We start from the raw sequence: 19,018 nt of genomic DNA, 5'->3' as shown, positions 1-19,018 counted from the left end.
TCCCAGGAAAGCCCCCTTAGGTGGGTAGGGCGGGTGACGTGTGGAAAGGCCTCTGGGGATCAACGCTCTGGTCCCCGAAAATGGAATCCCGGGGCGGCGCGCCCCCTGGAGGCAGCGGTGAGAAGCGGGGTTACAAGGGCTGCCTGCGGGCGGAGGAAGGCCCGCGTGGGAAACCCTGGATGCAAGGATGCGGCGGGCTGCGGCCCCTCCCTGAACAAAAGCGCCGCGGGGCCTCGGGCGCAGAGCCCGGGACCAGCGGGGCCGCCTGTTCACAGCCTCCCTCTGGGGCGGGCCGGCCGCGGCTCCAGTTCCCACACTCCGGCAGGAAGGGGGCCAGGCAGGGAGCCGCCTTCGGACAAGCCCTCAGTGGGGAGGCGAGGCTGGGATGTCGGAGGGGGCTGTCCTCCTAGAGTCCCGAAGCCGGACACACGGGTCCCACGGGGGAGCAGGGGCATTTCCCCGTGAGGGTGTCCCACCTTGGGGGTGAGGGGGGTGCGGGGAGGCCTGGGAGGGGAGGCCGGTTACCTGGGCAGGCCTGCACGAAGCAGGGCTGGCTGCGGAGCCTGTCTCGTGGGCAGCTGCCCCCGGGCAGGGGCGGCCGCAGCAGCTCCCGGCGCTGGAAGGCGAGGCCCAGGCCACAGCTACGGCTGCAGCTGCTCCAGCCAGACCAGGGCGCCAGGCCACAGTCCACTGCAGGAACGGGTGGGCCGGGTTCAGAGAGGGGCTCACGCGGGAGCCGGCCCTCCCCAGGGCGGCCCCCGGCCTGACCCGGACCAGCCTCGCCCCTACCACAGCCATTCTCGTCCGAGCCGTCCTGGCAGTCCAGCTGCAGGTCGCAGCGCCGCTCGGCGGGCAGACACTCCCCACTGCCGCAGGTCAGCTGGCTCGGCGAGCAGAGGCCCCTGGAGGCCGGCAACCCAGGCAGGGTGGTGGTGGGCACGGTGAAGGGCATGGTGCCCACTGCCCGTGCTGGGGTTGGGGAAGGGCAAGGGCACAGGTGATTCCGGCCAGCGATAAACTGACCCCTTCAACCCCAGGCCCAGTGCAGAACTGAACCTGCTGACCCTGGCCTGGCCTTCCCTTCCTCCTGATTCCTCCCACACCCACCCAGCCCAGCACCCAGGCCTCCCTCTATGAGTGGGGTGGTCTTCCATCCACACACCATCTCACAGTCTCTCTGTCAACAGCTCTTTGAATGTCCCAAGAGAAGCCAGAACAGTTCACTCCCCAGGTATCCCTTCCTGATGGATTCCCCCTGGAGTAACTGGCTAATACTCCATCCTTCCCGTTATTGGCTAATACTTGATTGTTCTTCTTTTGATTGAAAACTAGGCTTTGAGCATATTGGTCTACTTTGATGGATGGATAGATGGGTTGATAATGGATGGATGGATGGATGGATGGATGAACAACCTCCAAGGTCAGAGAGGTTTTATAAAACACCTATCCCATGGTGCCCCTTCACTACCAGCCAAAACACACACTGCTGGTTGTTTTAACCCAGTCGGTTTCCTTCCACTCCCCGTGGCCACTAGACTTTCCCAGGACCTTCTCATATATGCTAGAAACAGAGGTAGGCACCTCCCCAAACCTACAGCCGTCTTGACATTACCACCCACATGGCACCGGACTCTCCAGGGTCTCACCGCAGGGCCTTTCATCAGAGCCGTCCAGACAGTCCTCTCTCCCGTCACACAGCTGCTCCAGCTCCACGCAGCCCAGAACCTTGCAAGGCACCTGGCCTGGGCTGCACTGCACAGGCGGGAAGGGCCCCAGCATGGTGCTCCGTTCTGTGGGCGCCACCGCAGCCAGCTGACAGGCCATCGCCCCCTCCCCAGCCCTGTCCTCTCTCCTCCATCACCTCCTAGCAACCCCCAGCCTCCCTCCTGACATCCACTGTGCCCTCCCTTCCTGCCCCTCGTGGGATTACGGAAAAGCAGGGAGTGGTCTCGGGAGACTTGGATCCTAGGCTTGATCCTCCCAAGCCCCTGAGCTCAAGCTATGTGACCCGGAGCAAAGCAGCCAAGCTCTCAGGGGCTCGGTTCCTCTACGGGGAAGCCGTCTCTACAGGGCAGGAGGCATCTCACCAGCAGGGACCTCGGGCGTCACCATGGGGTGTGGGGGGAGCACCGTCACAGCTGCCATTTCCGGTCTCAGGGCCTGTGCCTCCGGTTGGGAGGTGGGGCTGGGGGTCACGGTCTGCACAGATCCCCCAGGACTTGGGTGAGGCTCGGACCCAAGACTCGCTGGCCCCTTGCCTAGGAGTGCAGGAGGGAGGGGGAGCCCATCAGTTCCCTGTCCCTGAGATAAGGCCAACGTGGGCCCTCCAGAGGGTTTTCCAGGTCTTGGGGTGGTGACAGGTGACACCCCACCTTCTGAGGGGCTTCAGATCTAAATGGAAAGGGGACTCGGTCAACCCAGGGGCACAAGAAGGGTTTTAACTGAACGCAGAAAAAAAGCTGAGTTTTGAGTGAGATGTGTACTCTCCACTCACAAAGGCACACACAGCAGCCTCCAAGTGAAACTCACTATAAAGTCAACTCACTATAAAGTTTATGGAGAAACGCAAACGGCAGCAGGAGGAGCCACCTTGCCAGAGACTCAGCACCAGCCCTTTACTGCAGGTACAGAGAAATCGGCCGGGAGCCTCCTGGCAGCTACAGGGAAAAGAGGGATGAACCTATTTTGTACAAGAGATTCATGCTTAAAAAGACAGCCTTTTTTCTAGAACCAGACTTGGGATGAGAGGAGACTTCGTCATGGGAGTCTGCATTCTGTGGACCCAAGCGATGGTTCAAGCGGCTTCTCACAAGAGATGCAGAAGCACTGCTAGCCAGGCTTCCGAATAGCTATCCTCAGAACTTTCTGGAAGGGACCATATGCACCCATTATAAGTGCTCCTGGGCTCACAGAGGGGGAAACTGAGGCTCCGGGCAGGTGGTGAGATGGACCCAACACGTCCCAAGAGAGAAGGTCATTCCCAGCTGCCCTGATAGCCCTCACTGGCCACCTTCGCTCTCCTGGGCCCTCGTGCAGGTGAAGGGCCAGGCGGCCATGGTTGCAGGGGGGGCTGGCACACAACAGGAGCCCCTTCCTTGTCCTATTTAGGACCCCGCTAACTGGGTGACCCTGGCTTCCCTGTGCCCACTGACAGACATCTGCTGCCTGCAAACGCTTCTGAAATGGGTGCCTGGCTGGGTGAGTGCGAGGGTGAGGGGTGGAGGGAGTTCTGGGCGGCAGCCCACAGATGGGCCAGGGGCCTGGGGAAGGCAGCCACCCCCTGCAGGGCACAGGCTCAGCCCCGGGGACCAGCCAGAAGCCTCGCACCCTGGAGTCCAGGATGGTGGGCAGGGGCTGGACCTGGCCAAGGAGTCCACGGGGACCACACCTGCCTCCCTGAGCCGCCCTTGCTCAGTCAGAGGACAAGAAGGGTCAAAAAACTGAACTCCAGAGATGTAACAGCCCCCTGCCCTGAAAGAACAGGCAGGCTGGCAGGGGTCGGGGGTGTGTGGCCAGGAAGGCGGCCTGGAGTTTGGGCACGTACCTGTGGGGGTCACGGGTGACCCCCGCCCGGGATGCCAGTGGTCAGCTTCTGCTTCTGCCAGACCCTGCGGAGAGAGGAGATGGTCAGCTGCCGGTGAGGCCCCAGCCCGGGGGCAGTTCAGCCTGGCGTCCAGCTTCTCATCCCCTCCGGGAGTGCACTCAGACCCCCAGCTCCAACCCTCTCCACGGCGCAGGGCAGAGCTGGGGTGTGCAGTCTTGATGTCGGGTTCCACACACCCCAGGTGCTAGGAGCTCAGGAGCTGTTCTTCCTGCACGCCCAGGCTTGTGCCTGAGTGCTGGGGTCACTCTCCCTTCTGGGGTCCCCACCAGGCTGTTCTCCTGTGGGACAAGTGCCCGGCCCCCATCTCTACGTTACCCCCCACCTCCCATCCTTCAAGCCTTGTCCAGGAAGCCTCTGGGGCCTATGGGCTCAGGTTGGCTCTGAGCACCTGATGCCCTGGTACCGGCCTGTGGGCATCGCCACGCTACAGGTACATGGGCCTTTACGCTTCTCCCGTCTCCCTGACTCCTCCCGGCCCAGCATCTGCCCAGTGCTCCCTGCACCCTCTGGCCCCCAGCCCAGCACCAGGCTGGCCCCAGGAGGCCCAAGGCCGAAGCCCCAATGGAGAAAGGAATACCAGGGCTGCACAGGGAGGAAACGCTAGCTGACAGCGCAAAGGGAATGAGGACCAGGGCTGCTGAGATGCTGGCGTGCCCCGGGCTCTGCGCCCCACCCACTGGGCTCGCGTCTCCCCACACACCTCGCTGGGCTGAGGGGGCAGCTGTCCAGGCTGGGTGGAGGAGGGCGCGGAGCTCCAGGCTGTGGACTCGATTCTGAGAGAAAAATAACCACGGGGCTCCAGGGGCCCTCCCAGCTTCGGAAGCCCCATCCCAGCAGGGGTCATCCCTGGGCTGGCCTGGGGAGGGCACTGCCCGCTGAGACTAGACATGGGGATGCCCTCCACCATGGTCCCAAAGGTCAGAGTCCCCTGCAGGTGTTGTTAAGCAGAGGGCTGGGCGTCCCCCAACCCCCAGTGTCTGCCTCAGCAGGTCCGGGCTGCAGCCTGAGAATCTGCATTTCTACCAAATTCCAGGTGATGCTGACGCCTCTGGTTCAGGGCCCACCCTCTGAGAACCACTGATCTCCAGCTCCAGGACAACAGCAGAGAATCCCACGTGGGAAGGGGCCTCCGAAGGCGCCCAGCTACAGCGACTCAGCACATCCGGACCCACGGGCACTTTGGGTTGAAGGTGACACAGGCTCCTCCCACAAAGCTGGGCCCCCCAACCAAGGCTAGGCCAGGTGGCAGGGTGCCCCATACCTGCCAGCGCCTGCGGGTGGCGTTATGCAGCCCTCCTCATCGGAGCCGTCCTCGCAGTCCTCCACACCGTCGCATGGGGCCCCCCTGGGGGCACACTCGCCACTGGCACAGCGGTGCCCAACCCCTGGGCACAGGGGCGCTGCCCAGTGGGGACATGGCAGGGTGGGGGGATGGCTGAGGGCTCCTGCCCATCCCTCCTGCCCACTGCCATCTCTCCCTCCCCCAGCCCAGCCTGTACCTGGCTCACAGCCCAGCAGCTCCACCCGCAGGGGGCCACCCAGGTTGGCATCACTGCGGGGGGCAGCCTGGCGGTGCCCATCAGAAGGCCACACCCGGACGTGCCGCGCCTGCACCATCCGGGCAAATGTCCACACCGTGGAGGGGCCATCCCAGTTCTTGAGGAAAAGCTACGAGCACAGGGGTGTCTGCTCAGGCTGCCATCATGACCCTGCCCAGTGCGCCCCCCCCCCCCCCCGCCCATCCCCCCAACCTCCATGGCATGGCATGGCATGGACCGGGCCATCCCAGCAATCATAGTCTCCCAGCATGAGTCATCCGGGCCCCTCAAGGCTAAGGGGCTCTGGTCCTAGTTTCCTGAGGGCAGGGTGCCCACTGCGGTGTCCCCAGGGCCAGGCCAGTGCCCACACGTGGCAAAGAAAGTGAAAGTGAAGTCGCCCAGTCGTGTCTGACTCTTTGTGACCCTATGGACTGTAGCCTACCAGGCTCCTCTGTCCATGGGATTCTCCAGGCAAGAATACTGGAGCAGGTGGCCATTTCCTTCTCCAGGGCATCTTCCCCACCCAGGGATTGAACCCGGGTGTCCGGCATTACAGGCAGATTCTTTACCATCTGAGTCTCCCTGGGGAGGATGCTAGCCCCAGGAGGGCAGAGCTGTGCTCAGCTGCTCTCTGCACACCCCAAGGCCCTCACTGAACTCGCTATCACCCCAAACTCCCTCCCTCCACAGTAGGGTTTCTCACAGCCGCCCCCCATCTGAGCCACTTCGATCGTGTCTGATGCCCTTTCGACTGTGGCCCTTCTGCCCCACAGAACACTGTCCCTGCTACTAACAGGTGCTGAACAAGCCTCTAAAGTAGGAAATGTCCCTCCAGAGACAAGAAACCCCTTGGGAACATAGACTGTGGGCCCCACACAAAAGGGCATGGTGGGTCACTGGTCCAGGGAGCCCGAGTGGGTGGTACCTGGGGTGCAGGCTGAGTGCCAGGCCGGATGTCACGATAGCTGTGCCAGTGTAGACCATCACTGCTGACCTGGAGCCAGTCTGAGGACCCAGCCCCCTGCACTATGATGCCTGGGGGAGGGGCAGGGGGCAGAGCTAAAGCAGCGAGTGCCACCCCCAGCCTGCCATCCTCCACCCCTTCCTCCTCCAGCCCCGGCCTCTGCTGTCCCCCCACTGACCGGTGAGGTTCCTGGGCTGGAGCAGGTCGAGCTGCAGGTAGGGAGGCGGGGTGTGCCCCTGAGTATCAGCGTGCTCCACAGGGTTCCAGCCTGGCGCCCCCGGGGCAGGCCTCAGGACGGCAGCCCAGGCAGGGTGCTCCAGCTGCTGGGACGAAGCAGGCAGGCTCCCTTCGGGGAGTTGGGCCAGGCCCAGGGGTGAATAGCAGGGATCTGGGTGCACAAGAGAGGGGCTGGAGCCTGCCGGGGCCATAGTTAGGAAGGCACAAGGGGTGCTGTGGAGGGTTGAGAGCCCACCTGGTTGACCTTGTAGGGTCACTGGAGGCTGGTCCAGGGAGGGCAGGGGTAGGGAGGAAACAGGTTGGGCTGAGGTTCTAGATCCTTAGGATAACCGTCCTCCCCATGGGAGGCAAGAGGTATAGTCCAGTGATCCAGTCTCCCCTCCCAGGCTGGACAACCCCTCAGCAACACCCTCCTTCGGCCCAACAGCCCGTGCCCTTTACCTCCAGGGGGAGGCAGAAGGTAGGTGATCAGAAGGGCTCCGATCTGAGGGCTGGGGGTCGGAGCGGGCACGGGAGTGGCCATGGGGTAGACCGTCTGGTTCTCTCCTGGAGGCGGGGGAGGAGAGACAGGCTCACACCAGGCCCCGGCCCTCACCTCTCTCCACTTGTTGGAGCACTTTATCTCCCAGGACTTCCCTGGGAGCTTTGGCAACAGCGCCCCCCTCCCACAGCTGGGAAAGGTCCATCCCCAAATGAGTCAGTGGTTTTCGCTTCCACTGAATGTATTTAGAGAACACAAACTAAAGCCACCTGCCCAAAGCCACTTCAGGGGCCAAGACTGAGTGGCTGCAGTTCAGTTCCTGATCAAGGCTGCTGTCGCTAATAGGGGACCTTTGTGGGCACCAGAAAAGGGCATCTCTGGATGGAAGAGGTTTTTCAAGCTAAAGTCTGGTCCCCACTCGCCACGTAACTTGTGCAGTCAGCCGCCTGTGCCACTGTGCAGGCGGGCGCTCTCCTAACCTCAGCAGCCTGTAGGTGCACTTTAAAGATATGAAATCTGGGACCCAAAATGCATCCGTTTTTGAGCCTTTGTATTCTGTTTTATTTATGACTCAGTTTCCAAGTAAAGACGATCTTGAAAAGTCCAACTTGGTCATGGTTGCTCTTAGAGGGAACAAGAAAGGAACCAGATCCAGCCCATCGTAACCAGAGAAAGGAAAGTACCCTCAAGGGTGACCTCGTGGGGGAGGTCAGAGGAGGCGGGCAGAGACTGAGGCCCAGTCTTAGGGGCCCCCACCCCCACCCAGAGGGCCCCTTCCTTGCCCAGCTTCCACAACCCAGGCTCCCCTCACCCTGAGGCTGGGGTAGCCAGTGCCGCCCCCACCCCCCGGGACTTGGTGCCGCCACCTCTGACTCCCTGCCATCGTCCTCCCCCTGGAACTCCTCTGCCGCCCCCCAGACCCACTCACCAGGCGGCACGCAGCGGCAACACGACTCCCCCACTCCCTCCACCAGAACCCAGTCCTACAAATGCAAGAGTGTGCGGAATTGGCCACCTGCCCGTCCCTGGCCCGCTCCATCAGCTGCCACCCTCAATTTTGGCCTCTACACACTGCTCCTCACCCCACCCCTGCTGGCCACCCGGGCGCCCCCTGGCCCGCCTCACCTGGGGGCAGCTGCCCAGTGGGCAGTAGGGGGAGCAGCGTGCCGAGCCGTCATGCAAACACTGGCAGACCCTGCAGGGGCCCGCTCGCCAGCGCTCCCCCACGCGGTGGACCCGGCCATCCTGCTCGCAGCCTTCACAGGGCTCTGTCTGGCACCTGGGAAAGGGGGCCACCCCTCACCTGGTGACCAGCCCACCCTGGCCTGCCTGAGGGAGGCATTTCCCAGGACTCGGGACTTTTGGTGATAACAAGTCCTGGAGAGTCCTGGGCCACAGGGGACACTTGGTCATCCCATCACCCTGACCCCACCCCTGAACCAGAGCGACTGCAGCTGACCCAGGAGAGGGTGGTGGAAGCAATTTGTGTCAAGGCCCTTGGCCAGTAAAGCCAGTCTCAAAGTGGGGTGGGCAGGCAGATATGGCTACTCCCCACCACAAGCCTCAACCTAGGTACCTCCAGAGGCACAGGGTGCAGACCAAAGGGTCCATATCCACCCCCAGACCTGTGGGCTCCCTACATCCCCCTTTTGGACCTACTGGGCATAAAACTGATGCAGAAGGCCAGGGGTCCCCAAAGATGTGCTGGGAGTCCTGGTGTTTAGACTAATAGGGCACACAATGGGGGTGGTCCTCATCTGGGCTCTGGCCTGTGGAAGCACTTCAAGTGAGGAAGGGCGCACACAGGCAGCTTCCCAGCTGGGAGCTGGAGGTGCGGTTCCTGGAGTACGGTACCTGCGGGCCTTGCGGTGGAGGCCCCGGCACTGGTGCCCTCGACCAGCCGGGCGGGGGTTGTTGGGGCTCCGGAAGGACCACTGGACGCTCCGGCTGCCACAAGGGCCCAGGCACTCAGCCCAGGGGGACCACGCTGACCAGCCGCAGTTCACTGAGGAGGGGCCATGAGTCAGGGCTGGGGGAGGCGGGGCGGTCTGGGGGAGACCAGAGGCCCCTGGGGGAGACCAGAGCCCCTCGGGAAGGCTCGGGGTGGGGCTCACCTGCACAGTCTGGGCTGGGCTGGCAGCGCCGGGGCCGCCCGTCCTGGCAGATGCAGAGCTGGCAGTCAGTCTTGATGCGCTGCCCGGGCCAGTAGTGGCTGCCATCCACCAGGCAGGGGCACTGCCGTGGCCACACGCACTGCCCCTGGGCAGCCAGCACCTGCCCCGCGGGGCACCAGCAGCCTGAGGGAGGCCCGGAGTGAGGCCTCCCTGCAGAGAGCTCGGCTGAGCGGACAGGCCCCCCGCACCCCAGGTCCAGAGCCCCCTTACCTGGGCCGCCACAGGGCTGGTCGGAGGGGCACGTGGCCTGACCAGAGATGTCATCACAGGTCAAAGGGCAAGGAACGCAGGCATGGAACACCCGCTCCCCAGAGCAGGTGACGTTGGGGCAGCCGTCCTGAGGGCAGGGCCCTGGGAGGAGGTCATCGCGGGTGGGTCCCCATCAGGGACAAGCTCCCCCGACCACCGCCCCTCCACCCTCCCTCCACTGTGCCCGCCTCCTGTCCACTCACGGGTCTCCCAGGTGCTGGGAGGGCCCCCGGGCAGCATGGCACAGGTCCGGCCACCGTTCTGGGGCGGATGGCACTCCCGGTGGCGAGCCGTGACGCCCCCGCATGGCTCAGAGCATGGGGACCAGCGCGACCAGGAGGTCCATGCACCGTCCTCTGTGGGGGGCGAGGGCCGGCCAGTAGGGTGGGGGGGCGGCTGTGAGGCTGGGGGAGGCCCGGCGCCCTCCTCCTCTTCCCCCCTGCTCTCCACAGGCCCTGCCCGCCACAATGGGCTCCTGGCGCCCAGGTGCCCCCCTCACCTGGGCAGGCGGCCGCAAAGCAGGCCCGAGTCTGGCGCTCTGGGCCGGGGCAGTGCCGCAGCACCGGCAGGCTCAGGGGTGAGCAGCGGCGACTCCGGCCCTGCGCCCCAGGCCCGCACGTCCGGCTGCACGGTTCCCAGGGGCTCCAGGGCCCCCAGGCCCCACAGCCCTGCTCCTCTGGGGAGGGCCCTGCCGTCCCGGCCAGCTCACAGTCGGGCTGCCCGTCGCACACCTGGGGTCAGAACAGCGGGGTCGGGGCGACTCGTGCTTTGATGGCACCGGGGGCTCTGGCCTGCTGCACCACCCGCTCCCCAGCCTCACCTGCTGGAAACCGATGCAGAGGCCATCCGGGCAGGAGTATTCTGGGCAGGGAAGCCCTGTCCGGTTGGGGCCTCCTGGGGCCTGCAGCCTCTCTGAGGGAAGAGAAGAGAAAACACTTAGGTGGAAGGGAGAGCCACGTCCCCAGCCCTCATCAGACTTGGCCTCCATCAGGGGAACAGCATGCCCACCCTGTCCTCACCCCGGGGACAGGTGGGGAGCCCATCCCAGAGCCGCTGAGGGTTCGGGCACAATTGGGGAGTCAAATCACAGGGGAAGAGACCCCTGCAAGGGGACAGCTGGGTGGAGCCTGCAAGGCGTGGGCCTCCAAAGGCATGCAGGGGTTGTATGCATGCTAAGTCACTTCAGTCTTCCGACTCTTTGCGACCCCATGGACTGTAGCCCACCAGGCTCCTCTGGCCATGGGGTTCTCCAGGCAAGAATACTGGAGTGGGTTGCCATGCCCTCCTCCAGGGGATCTTCCCGACCCAGGGATCAAACCCTAGTCTCCTGTGTCTCCTGCACTGGCAGGAGGGTTCTTTACCACTAGTGCCACCTGGGAAGCCCAAAATGTTAATCTCTCAGTCGTGTCTGACTCTTTGTGACCACATGGACTAGAGCCCACCAGGCTCCTCTGTCCATGGGCTTCTCCAGGCAAGAACACTAGAGTCCGTTGCCACTTCCTTCTCCAGGGGATCTTCCCAACCCAGGGATCGAACCCAAATCTCCTGCCTTGCAGGCAGATTCTTTTACCACTGAGTCACAGGGGAACCCTGGAGGGGGCCAAGTATGAGATAAAAACCACCCAGCCTGGCTCAGAGACATCTTTGGGAGGGTGCAGGAAAGCAGGCCATGGGAAGGGGAGGAAATGGAGCCTATGGACAGCGCCACCCCCACCCCCCAGGTAGTCAGGACAGTGAAGGTCTGACTTGCAGGGACACAAAAAGGAGCCCCCAGTTTTGGTGGGAAGAGGCTGAGGGGAGACCCCAAAACAGGTCCACCCCCTGCGGCACAGCCACTCGGCCGCCTTTTTATCAAAGACAGAAAGCCCTTTCTACTCTCCACCCTCCCCGGGCTGGGTGGACGAGCAGAAGTTTTCAGAGTTTCCCAGAAGAGATTCAAGGAGCACAAAACTCACTCCAGGCTCGGATGCCCTAGACCTAAGTCACTCTCTCTAGCGGGGGCGCCCGGGTTGGGGTGGGAAGAGAGGGCGATCCGCCCGCCAGCGCGTGTCGCGGCCGGGCTCTCACCGCAGGCGCCCGGGTCCTCGTCTGAGCCGTCGGGGCAATGCGGGACGCCGTCGCACAGCTGCTCCGCGGCCACGCAGTGCGGGCCGCGCGCGCAGGGTGCGTGGTGCGGCGCGCAGGGCCGGTCGCAGCCGCTCTCGTCGCTGCCGTCGGCGCAGTCCCCCTCGCCGTCGCAGCGCCAGCCCCGGGGCGCGCACTCGCCGCTGCTGCACGCGAAGTCCAAGGGGCCGCAGGGCAGCGCTGCGGGGACGTCCTCGCTAGACGCCGGCGGGGCGGACCAACTCCCCGCAGGCCGGCGGGCCCTTCCACCGCCGCCGCCCCTCTCCAAGCCCCTCCGGGCCCCCTCCCTGCGCCCGGCCCTCCCCCGACCTTGGGCCCCTCCCCTCGCATTTTGATGACCGATTGGTTTTCCTAAAGCTCTCCCCTCATCCAAGAATTCCCAAAAGACGCCACTCCGCTTAGCTTAGACGAGGCTTTGAACTCCTGGGAAGATTTGTACTCTTTTCAGTCCTCTCTCCCTTCGCCTCCTTCATTCCGCTGTCTCCAGGAAGCTGGTCTGGACCCTGCTCCTTCCCCGCCTCCCCACCATGTGCCCCTAGGTCTCCCCCTGAGACCCTGTCCCCTCCCTCCCAGGCCTCCAGATGCCAGCTTTTTAATGCCCTTTGCTCCAGGAGGCTCACCAGGGCCGACACTGGCCAGGGGGGTAGGTGCAGTCTCCCAGGAGACAGCAGAGGGGCCAGGCAAGGTACCAGCAGGAGGAGTGGGCAGAGAGGGGAGGGGGCAGTGCCCAGGCCCCTCGTCGGCTCCATCCAGACAGTCCCAGACTCCATCACACAGCCGGATGGCCCCCAGGCAGGTACCATCGACGCAGGACACCTCCCCAGGGGCGCAGTCCACTTGTCCTGTAGCCAAAGAGAGGGGCTGGTCCCAGGGTACTGCTCCTTGGGATGCCCTCTCTAACATGCCCACAGGTGCCCACTTCTCAGCCGGAACCTGCATTGGTGAAGGAGGGGAGGCAGGCAGGTTGGGGCTCACGAGACAGATGCCTGGTGGGCATCTGGTGGGCTGGAGCCCGGGATAGGGACCACTAACCCAGGCAGGACTCCTCGTCAGCACCATCCGGACAGTCGGGGTGCCCGTCGCAGAGCCGGGCCAGGGGCAGGCAGTGCCCGTCGGCACAGGCCAGTGAGTCCTGGGGGCACGGGCAGCCCTGCTCATCCGTCCCGTCTCCACAGTCGTCCTGCCCATCGCAGAGCAGGACCAGGGGCAGGCAGCGGCCGGAGCTGCAAGATACCTGCCCCTCGCCACAGACCGGGGTGGCACAGCCTGGGGCAGAGAGGGCCGGCAGGCTCAGGACACCCACAGAGGCCCCCAGAGATGCCCCAACACCAGAAACCAGGGTTGAACCCTGCCCACAAGCGGCTAGCAACTGGACCTGCAGCTTAGGAAGCAGCCCTAGGACTCGTGCTTCCATCGGAGGCCTGACCCACCACTTGTCACTGCCGCACGCCACCTAGGACACTCACCCTCCTCGTCTGAGCCATCGCCACAATCATCCTGGTTGTCACAGAGCCACCCGAGGGGCACACAGTGCCCGCTGTCCCGGCATGGGGTCTCTCCCTCCGCACAACCAGGCCCGGGCTCCACACAGCGGCCGCCATCGTCCCCACAAAGCCACTGACTTTCCCGACACGTGCTGAGGACAAGGCGTCCGGGGATCAGCGGCAGCACTGGGCTTGGGCAGCCCAGGGCACGGGGGCACCCCCCGCCCCTGCTCACCAGTTGTTGCCACAGTCCTTCTGCAGCACTGTGCCCGGTGGGAAGAAGCTGCCCCCCCACTCGCAGGGGCAGGCAGCCAGCTCCAAGCAGACGCCTCCTGAGGGCAAAGACAACAGGACTCCAGCCAAAGGGGCACCCCGTCACCACGGCCTTGTGGCCCCTCCGCACCCCCCTACCCAGAGCCCCCTCCCCTCTGCCCACTCTGACCCTACACACCATGCAGCAGAGTCCCCTCAGGGCAGAAGCAGCCCTCCACACAGGTGACGGCCCGGCAGGGCCACCCAGGCTCAGGACGGTGGTTGTGGCACGTGGCGGGGCACATGGGGCCACAGGCCTCATACACCTGGCCCCCCTCACACTGCAGAGCTGTGTGGGAAGGAGAGAGGCCTGTGTCACCGCGGGGCGAGGGCCCCAGGAAGCAAGAGCAGTGGGCAAGCCAGCCCAAAGTGAGGCCCGTGGAGGGCACCAGGGTGTATGAATGGCGTGGATGTCTTGCTGGGAGCCTGCCAAGGCTATTTGCGACAGAGCAGTGATCTCAGCATGTTTGGTTCATCTATGACAGCGTCTGGCTCATAGTAAGCACTCCAGGAATGAATGAATGAATGAATGGCTCTCAGGCCAGAAATATCCCCAAAGGAGCTGAGCAGGTGGTGAGATGGGGTATTGAGGACCGAGGGCTGGGCACACTTACGGCAGAGCTCCTGGCTGCGCCAGCGCACGTGGATCCCGTGCCGGGCACACTCGTCTGCATAGGTGGCAATGGCCGAGCAGAGACACTCACAGTCGCCTCCGGAATCGCAGCTGTGGGAGGGAGTGGTCAGCCCCCCTGCCACGCCCCTGCTGACCACCCACACCCACCCCAGGTCCCCAGGCCTGCCCCTCTCACCCGCAGGCATCATACACACACTGCTCGTAGTGCTGCTGCGGGGGCACCTCCACGTGGCACCGGGCAAAGAGCGGCTGCAGCACCACCCCGCAGCGAGCGCGGGCCCAGCCGGCCCGGTGGGCGTTCACCTGCAGGGATGCCCCCGTGGACCAGCCAGACCCCTCCACAGCACCCCGCCTCTGGAACCACCCCCCACCCCGGGTTCCAGCAGCTGCCCCCTTCCACCCTCCCCCCCCTCTCCAGCCATCCTCACGGCACAGGGGTGTGGCAGGTCCCCTGGCTCTGGGCAGAGAGGACCGAGGCGCCAGGAGTGGGCGGCCAGTTCAGCTGTGGGCTCCAGGACCCCCTGGCGGCTCCGAAGGTCGTTACTGGCGTCTCCATCGAAGTCTCCACACAGGCCAGCCACCCTGCCGCGGAGCTGGGGGGACAGCTGCACCAGGACCCGGGTGCCTGGACAGAGAGTGTGGCAGGGGGACTCTGGAGACGGATCTGGGGGCCTTCTTCAGGGCTGGGAGTGGGGAGAAGACCTGCTGGTGGTGGTGCTTTAGTCGCTCAGTCATGTCCGACTCTTGCGACTCTCATGGACTGCAGCCCACCAGGCTCCTCTGTCCATGGGATGCTCCAGGCAAGAATACTGGAGTGGGTTGCCATGCCCTTCTCCAGAGGATCTTCCTGACCCAGGAATCGAACCCGGATCTCCTGCATTGCAATCAGATTCTTTACTAACTGAGCTACAAGGAGTGGGGAGAAGACCTAGACGCCTATATTATATGGTTTGACCATCTGACAAAGGTACCAACCCCTCAGTGGGGGAGCTGGTTCCCTCACGTTTGGGACGGATGCTTGGCGGTGACGGACGTGAGACCTACCTATGGGGGGCTCAGGGCAGGAAGTGAGAGCCTACTTTCTTAACTAAACTCAGGTTGGAGGTGGGGTATGGAAAATCTCCAGAGGGCGGGATTCCCGAGTCCAGGACAGACTGTGACACCCTCCAGTCCCAGAGGCCTCACTGCAGATGACTTTTCCCACACTGGGGGCCGTTTGGATTTCCTTTGATTTCTCAGTAAAAAGTTATTTCTAAATCACCCGCTGCTTGGGTTTGGGTGGTGGGCTGTTAGGAGATTTCTTTTTATTTCTTCTCTCTAAAACTTGCTGGTTTTTTTCCAACTGTTTCTTTTGGCGAGGAGGTATTGCTTTCATAAGGCAGAAAGATGTAATGATGAAAGTGTAATTTGGAGACTCCAACCAGATGTGCACAAGAGGAAGACTTTCAGGGTAGGGGGGGAGCTGCAGGGCATGGGTCAGATGACTGGGGGATGGGGTGCTGACCTCCATCCCAGAGCAAGGTGAGGCCCAGGCGGGTGCTGAGAAGCAGGAAGAGGCCGGCGGGGTGCAGGCTCAGCCCGGGGCCTGAGTAGACCTTGGGGGGCGTCACACTCACCCCATTCACCGTCACTGCCCTGCCTGTGGGGGAGCAGAGGCATTCAGGCCCGGCCTCAGGGTCCAGGGGCTCCGAGATCCCCATGAGGCCCTCCCAGCCTCCCTCCCCTCCAGCCTTTCCTTTGCTTCTCCAGCCATGTGACTTGGCGCAAGTCATTAGACCTCTCTGGGCTTTAATTTCCTGGAGCCTTCCAGAATCAGGATTCCCAACCAAGAGAAGAGTCACCAGCTCCCCACCCTGGGACTGATGGCTAGCAGTGGGGAGATGTGTGAAACCCCAGGCCTCGCTGTTTCCGCAGAGCTGTGATGCCACCCGGGTGGAGGCCCTCCTCCCTGGCCCACGTCACCCTTCCATGTCACAGCCACCTCTGAGCATGTGCACAACGGTGCCCTGCAGCCGCACAGTCAGCGCCTTGGTGCAGGTGAGGCCACTGGCTCCGCAGGGCAGGTTTTGGGCAGAGACCATGAACTGGCCGCTGGCCTCTCGCACCAGCAGGTACTCGCAGGCCCCAGGGAAGGTGAGGGCCAGCCCGTCGAACGTCACATAGTGAGGGGCGCCTGACGCCCGGCACCGTCCATCGCACCGCTGGCCCGTGCAGTGCCACTGCCGACCCTGGCACACGCTGTGGGCAACGGGGGAGAGGAAACCATCAGGAAGACCAGGACCCAGGGCGGGGGGTCAGGGGGCGGTGGGCTGAATGCCGGGGAGGCAGCGGTCCAGATTCCAGGCAACGCCAGACAAACCCTCAGGTCAGAGAGATGCTGGGAGCTTCCACTGTCCAGGCCTGTCTGGATATCCCTCCCCACCTATCATCCCAACCCCCAGCCAGGGGTCACTAGGTCACAGGGTCACAGGTCACAGGGCGGGGCCTATATACCACAGGTTGCAGTCCTCCTGGATTGTAGCATTGGGCAGGTACCACTGGCCGCCATGACGGCAGGGACAGAGCTCGGGAGGCACGCAGCGTTCCTCCTAGCAGAGGCCAGGGACAAGGGGCTCCATGGAGGACTGCCTGGTGCCCCCTCCCTGCCAGTTACACCCAGCCAGGGGCCAGGGCAGGGCACTGGCTAGGGAGCCCCTCCCAGACATACCAACAGCACGGTGCCTGGGGGGCAGACACAGCCCCCCGGGCTGCCTGGGGGGCAGGGGCGGTCGGCATCAGGGCTGTCACAGGTGAGGAGGCAGGCTCCAGGGACATAGACGAGCTCACGGGGGCAGAAGGTCCGGGGCGGAGCACAGCGGTGAGCAGTGCAGTTCCAGAGGCCCCTCTCCTGGCAGACGCTGCCGGAAGTTGGGAGGCAGGGAAAAGACCTCACTTCCAGGCCCCTGACCTGCCCTGGGACAGCCTAAGGATCCCAGGGGGTCCAGAGCCCCTAACCTTGTGGGAAGGTCCACCTCCGATGCTGGAGACCTGAGTGTCTCGCCCCCAACCCCAGTTGCCCCAAGCACAAGAAGTGTGACAAGCACCTGGCCACAGCTGGGATTACACACTGCCAGCCTGCCCCAACACCAATAGGAGCCATTCTCTGGGCTTTGGGGAGGGGCCAAGATACTGAACAACCCTACTCCCAGTATGGGTGGGAGAAGGGTTTCACTGAAGTCTCACCCACCAAACCCTGGACTCTGGCACAGTGTCGTAGATCTGCAACTTCTCTTTATGTCCTAACTCTTAGAGGAGCCTCTGGACCACACTCAACTGGAATTCAGAGACCTGGGTTCTGTCCTTAGTCATTAACAAGCTCTGTGACTCTGCAAGCTGTTTAGCCTATCTGCACCTCAGTTTTCTCATCTGCAAAATGGCAACAATTCTTCTACTTCCTACTTTATTAGGGTATTGGGCTTCCTTGGTGGCCCAGCAGGCAAGAAACTGCAGGAGACCACAGGTTTGATCTCTGGGTGGGGAAGATCCTCTGGAGGAGGGCATGGCAACCCACTCCAGCACTCTTGCCTGGAGAATCCCATGGACAGAGGACCCTGGAGGGCTACAGTCCATAGAATCCCACGACTAAAGCAACTTAGCACACACACAAGAATTAAGATTAAATAAGGTAATGTACATAAAAGTGCTTTATAAGCCCTAAAGTACTCCACAACTGAGGGATGTTATCAGTGCTCTGATGGGCATGCCATCCTCCCCACATCTGTCACCCTGTTTCTCTAAGCTACACCTTTTCACCCCCAAGCTCTTTGCTTCCCCCCACAGGTCTCCGCTCTCACCAGTGGTTGCAGTCCTTCATAGCGGCACTGCCAGGGGCATAGCGATGGGCCCCAAGCTGGCAGGGGCACAAGTTGGGGGGCACACACTGGCCCTCGGGGTCCCACAGCAGCCCCAGGGGGCAATTACAGCCGGCCACACAGCTGTCCAGCTCCCCACAGTCTTCAGGCTCCCCGCAGTTGCGACCGCATGCTGGGGCACACTCCTGGTACTCCTGGCCACCAGGACACAGGACAGCTGGGCACAGAGATACATGCAGGTCAGGGGCTGCTCTGCCCCCTTGCCTCCAAAAGAAAGCAAAGCCAGCAATCTGCAGAGGTCAGAGATCCTTCTGGGACCCTCCCCTGCTGCAAAGCCCCTGGATCCCCCTGTGCTGGAAGGAGTGTAAGGGTGCAGCTAGCTGGCTGAGCAGACTCACGGCAGAAGGTCCGGTTTCTCCAGGAAGGCAGGGCACCCTCCTGGGCACAGCGCCGAGCATAGGCCGCAAGCACGGGACACAGGCAGTCCCGGCCAGGGGCGCAGCCACACACAGCTGCCAAGCAGCGCAGGTGGAACGGCTCCCTGTCCACCAGCCCGTGGCACTCCTTGGAGGGAGACAAGGAAATGGCTCAGCTCCTTCCCATGGATTCCCCACTGCCACCTCCTGGTGCTCAGCATGGCTCAGAGTGAGGCCCTCCCAGGAGCCCAGAAGGATGCCAGGGCAGGTATTGACCCCATCTTACAGGGGCAAACAGGACGAGTGCCCCCAAGCTGGCTACCTGGAAGGTTGGGCCATGCAGGATGGCACAGGCTACCTCCGCGAAAACCTGGCGCTCAGTGTGGGTGCTGCAGGGGGAAAGCGGGGTGCTGGCCTCCAAGGAGCACGTTCCCCCGCCTGCCACCTGGAACTTGCTAGCAAAAGCAGTGATACTGGTCTCCACATCGCCAGCAGGGGTCAGGAAGTCATCCTGCTGATTCCGGGTGAAGGTGCCACACAGACCCTGCACCTGGGCCGCGGGAGTGGGCACAGGACAGTCAAACCCAGGCCCACAGCGGCCGGGCCCAGCCACTCATCCGCCCTCTGGGCACACCTGGTGGGCGTGGTGGGGGTCCAGGGTGATGTAGGCTGCAGGGTCAGACACTCCCCAGAGGATGCGGGCACCAGGCCAGCGCAGCAGCAGGAAAGAGGAAGAGGCCCGGGAGACACTGAGGCCCCCAGCTGCACTCCAGGGCAAGGCCACATCCTGACCGTTGACCAGCACAGCTCCTGGAATAGGAGGAGGGGGCCACCCACAAAGGGCTGGGCTAGGCCAATGAGGTGGAGGGAAGGCACATTTCAGGATGGGACTGTTAAGAAAGGGAAGGACCCAGGGTAGGAGGTGGGGAGCTCCGTCTCAGTGGGCCGCT

The 19,018-nt window shown here is 63.3% G+C and overlaps 1 protein-coding gene across 1 annotated transcript in view; it reads right to left on the bottom strand.

Moving 5' to 3' along the window:
• SSPOP (SCO-spondin) overlaps positions 1-19,018 on the bottom strand; it is a 52,995-nt gene that overhangs the window by 26,330 nt on the left and 7,647 nt on the right. The window contains exons 14-49 of the mRNA XM_044947027.2: positions 18,703-18,878; positions 18,391-18,618; positions 18,051-18,216; positions 17,635-17,869; positions 16,509-16,698; positions 16,295-16,389; positions 15,783-16,039; positions 15,306-15,440; positions 14,230-14,426; positions 13,977-14,104; positions 13,782-13,891; positions 13,307-13,456; positions 13,091-13,187; positions 12,838-13,007; positions 12,404-12,637; positions 11,992-12,213; positions 11,315-11,551; positions 10,068-10,159; positions 9,747-9,978; positions 9,451-9,603; positions 9,209-9,349; positions 8,939-9,121; positions 8,679-8,829; positions 7,950-8,103; positions 7,753-7,807; positions 6,785-6,889; positions 6,285-6,494; positions 6,068-6,177; positions 5,104-5,272; positions 4,866-5,004; positions 4,305-4,377; positions 3,545-3,608; positions 2,088-2,258; positions 1,647-1,790; positions 790-969; positions 526-690 (exon numbers count right to left, since the gene is read on the bottom strand). Coding sequence (XP_044802962.2) covers positions 526-690; positions 790-969; positions 1,647-1,790; positions 2,088-2,258; positions 3,545-3,608; positions 4,305-4,377; positions 4,866-5,004; positions 5,104-5,272; positions 6,068-6,177; positions 6,285-6,494; positions 6,785-6,889; positions 7,753-7,807; positions 7,950-8,103; positions 8,679-8,829; positions 8,939-9,121; positions 9,209-9,349; positions 9,451-9,603; positions 9,747-9,978; positions 10,068-10,159; positions 11,315-11,551; positions 11,992-12,213; positions 12,404-12,637; positions 12,838-13,007; positions 13,091-13,187; positions 13,307-13,456; positions 13,782-13,891; positions 13,977-14,104; positions 14,230-14,426; positions 15,306-15,440; positions 15,783-16,039; positions 16,295-16,389; positions 16,509-16,698; positions 17,635-17,869; positions 18,051-18,216; positions 18,391-18,618; positions 18,703-18,878 — 5,718 coding nt within the window. The remainder of the gene's footprint in view (positions 1-525; positions 691-789; positions 970-1,646; positions 1,791-2,087; positions 2,259-3,544; positions 3,609-4,304; positions 4,378-4,865; positions 5,005-5,103; positions 5,273-6,067; positions 6,178-6,284; positions 6,495-6,784; positions 6,890-7,752; positions 7,808-7,949; positions 8,104-8,678; positions 8,830-8,938; positions 9,122-9,208; positions 9,350-9,450; positions 9,604-9,746; positions 9,979-10,067; positions 10,160-11,314; positions 11,552-11,991; positions 12,214-12,403; positions 12,638-12,837; positions 13,008-13,090; positions 13,188-13,306; positions 13,457-13,781; positions 13,892-13,976; positions 14,105-14,229; positions 14,427-15,305; positions 15,441-15,782; positions 16,040-16,294; positions 16,390-16,508; positions 16,699-17,634; positions 17,870-18,050; positions 18,217-18,390; positions 18,619-18,702; positions 18,879-19,018) is intronic.

Source organism: Bubalus bubalis, chromosome 8 (assembly GCF_019923935.1).
Source record: "Bubalus bubalis isolate 160015118507 breed Murrah chromosome 8, NDDB_SH_1, whole genome shotgun sequence".
In the NCBI taxonomy this organism is placed as follows: domain Eukaryota; kingdom Metazoa; phylum Chordata; class Mammalia; order Artiodactyla; family Bovidae; genus Bubalus; species Bubalus bubalis.
The sequence above is the reverse complement of the archived record's forward strand: the minus strand, read 5'-3'. Positions and strand labels throughout refer to the sequence as shown.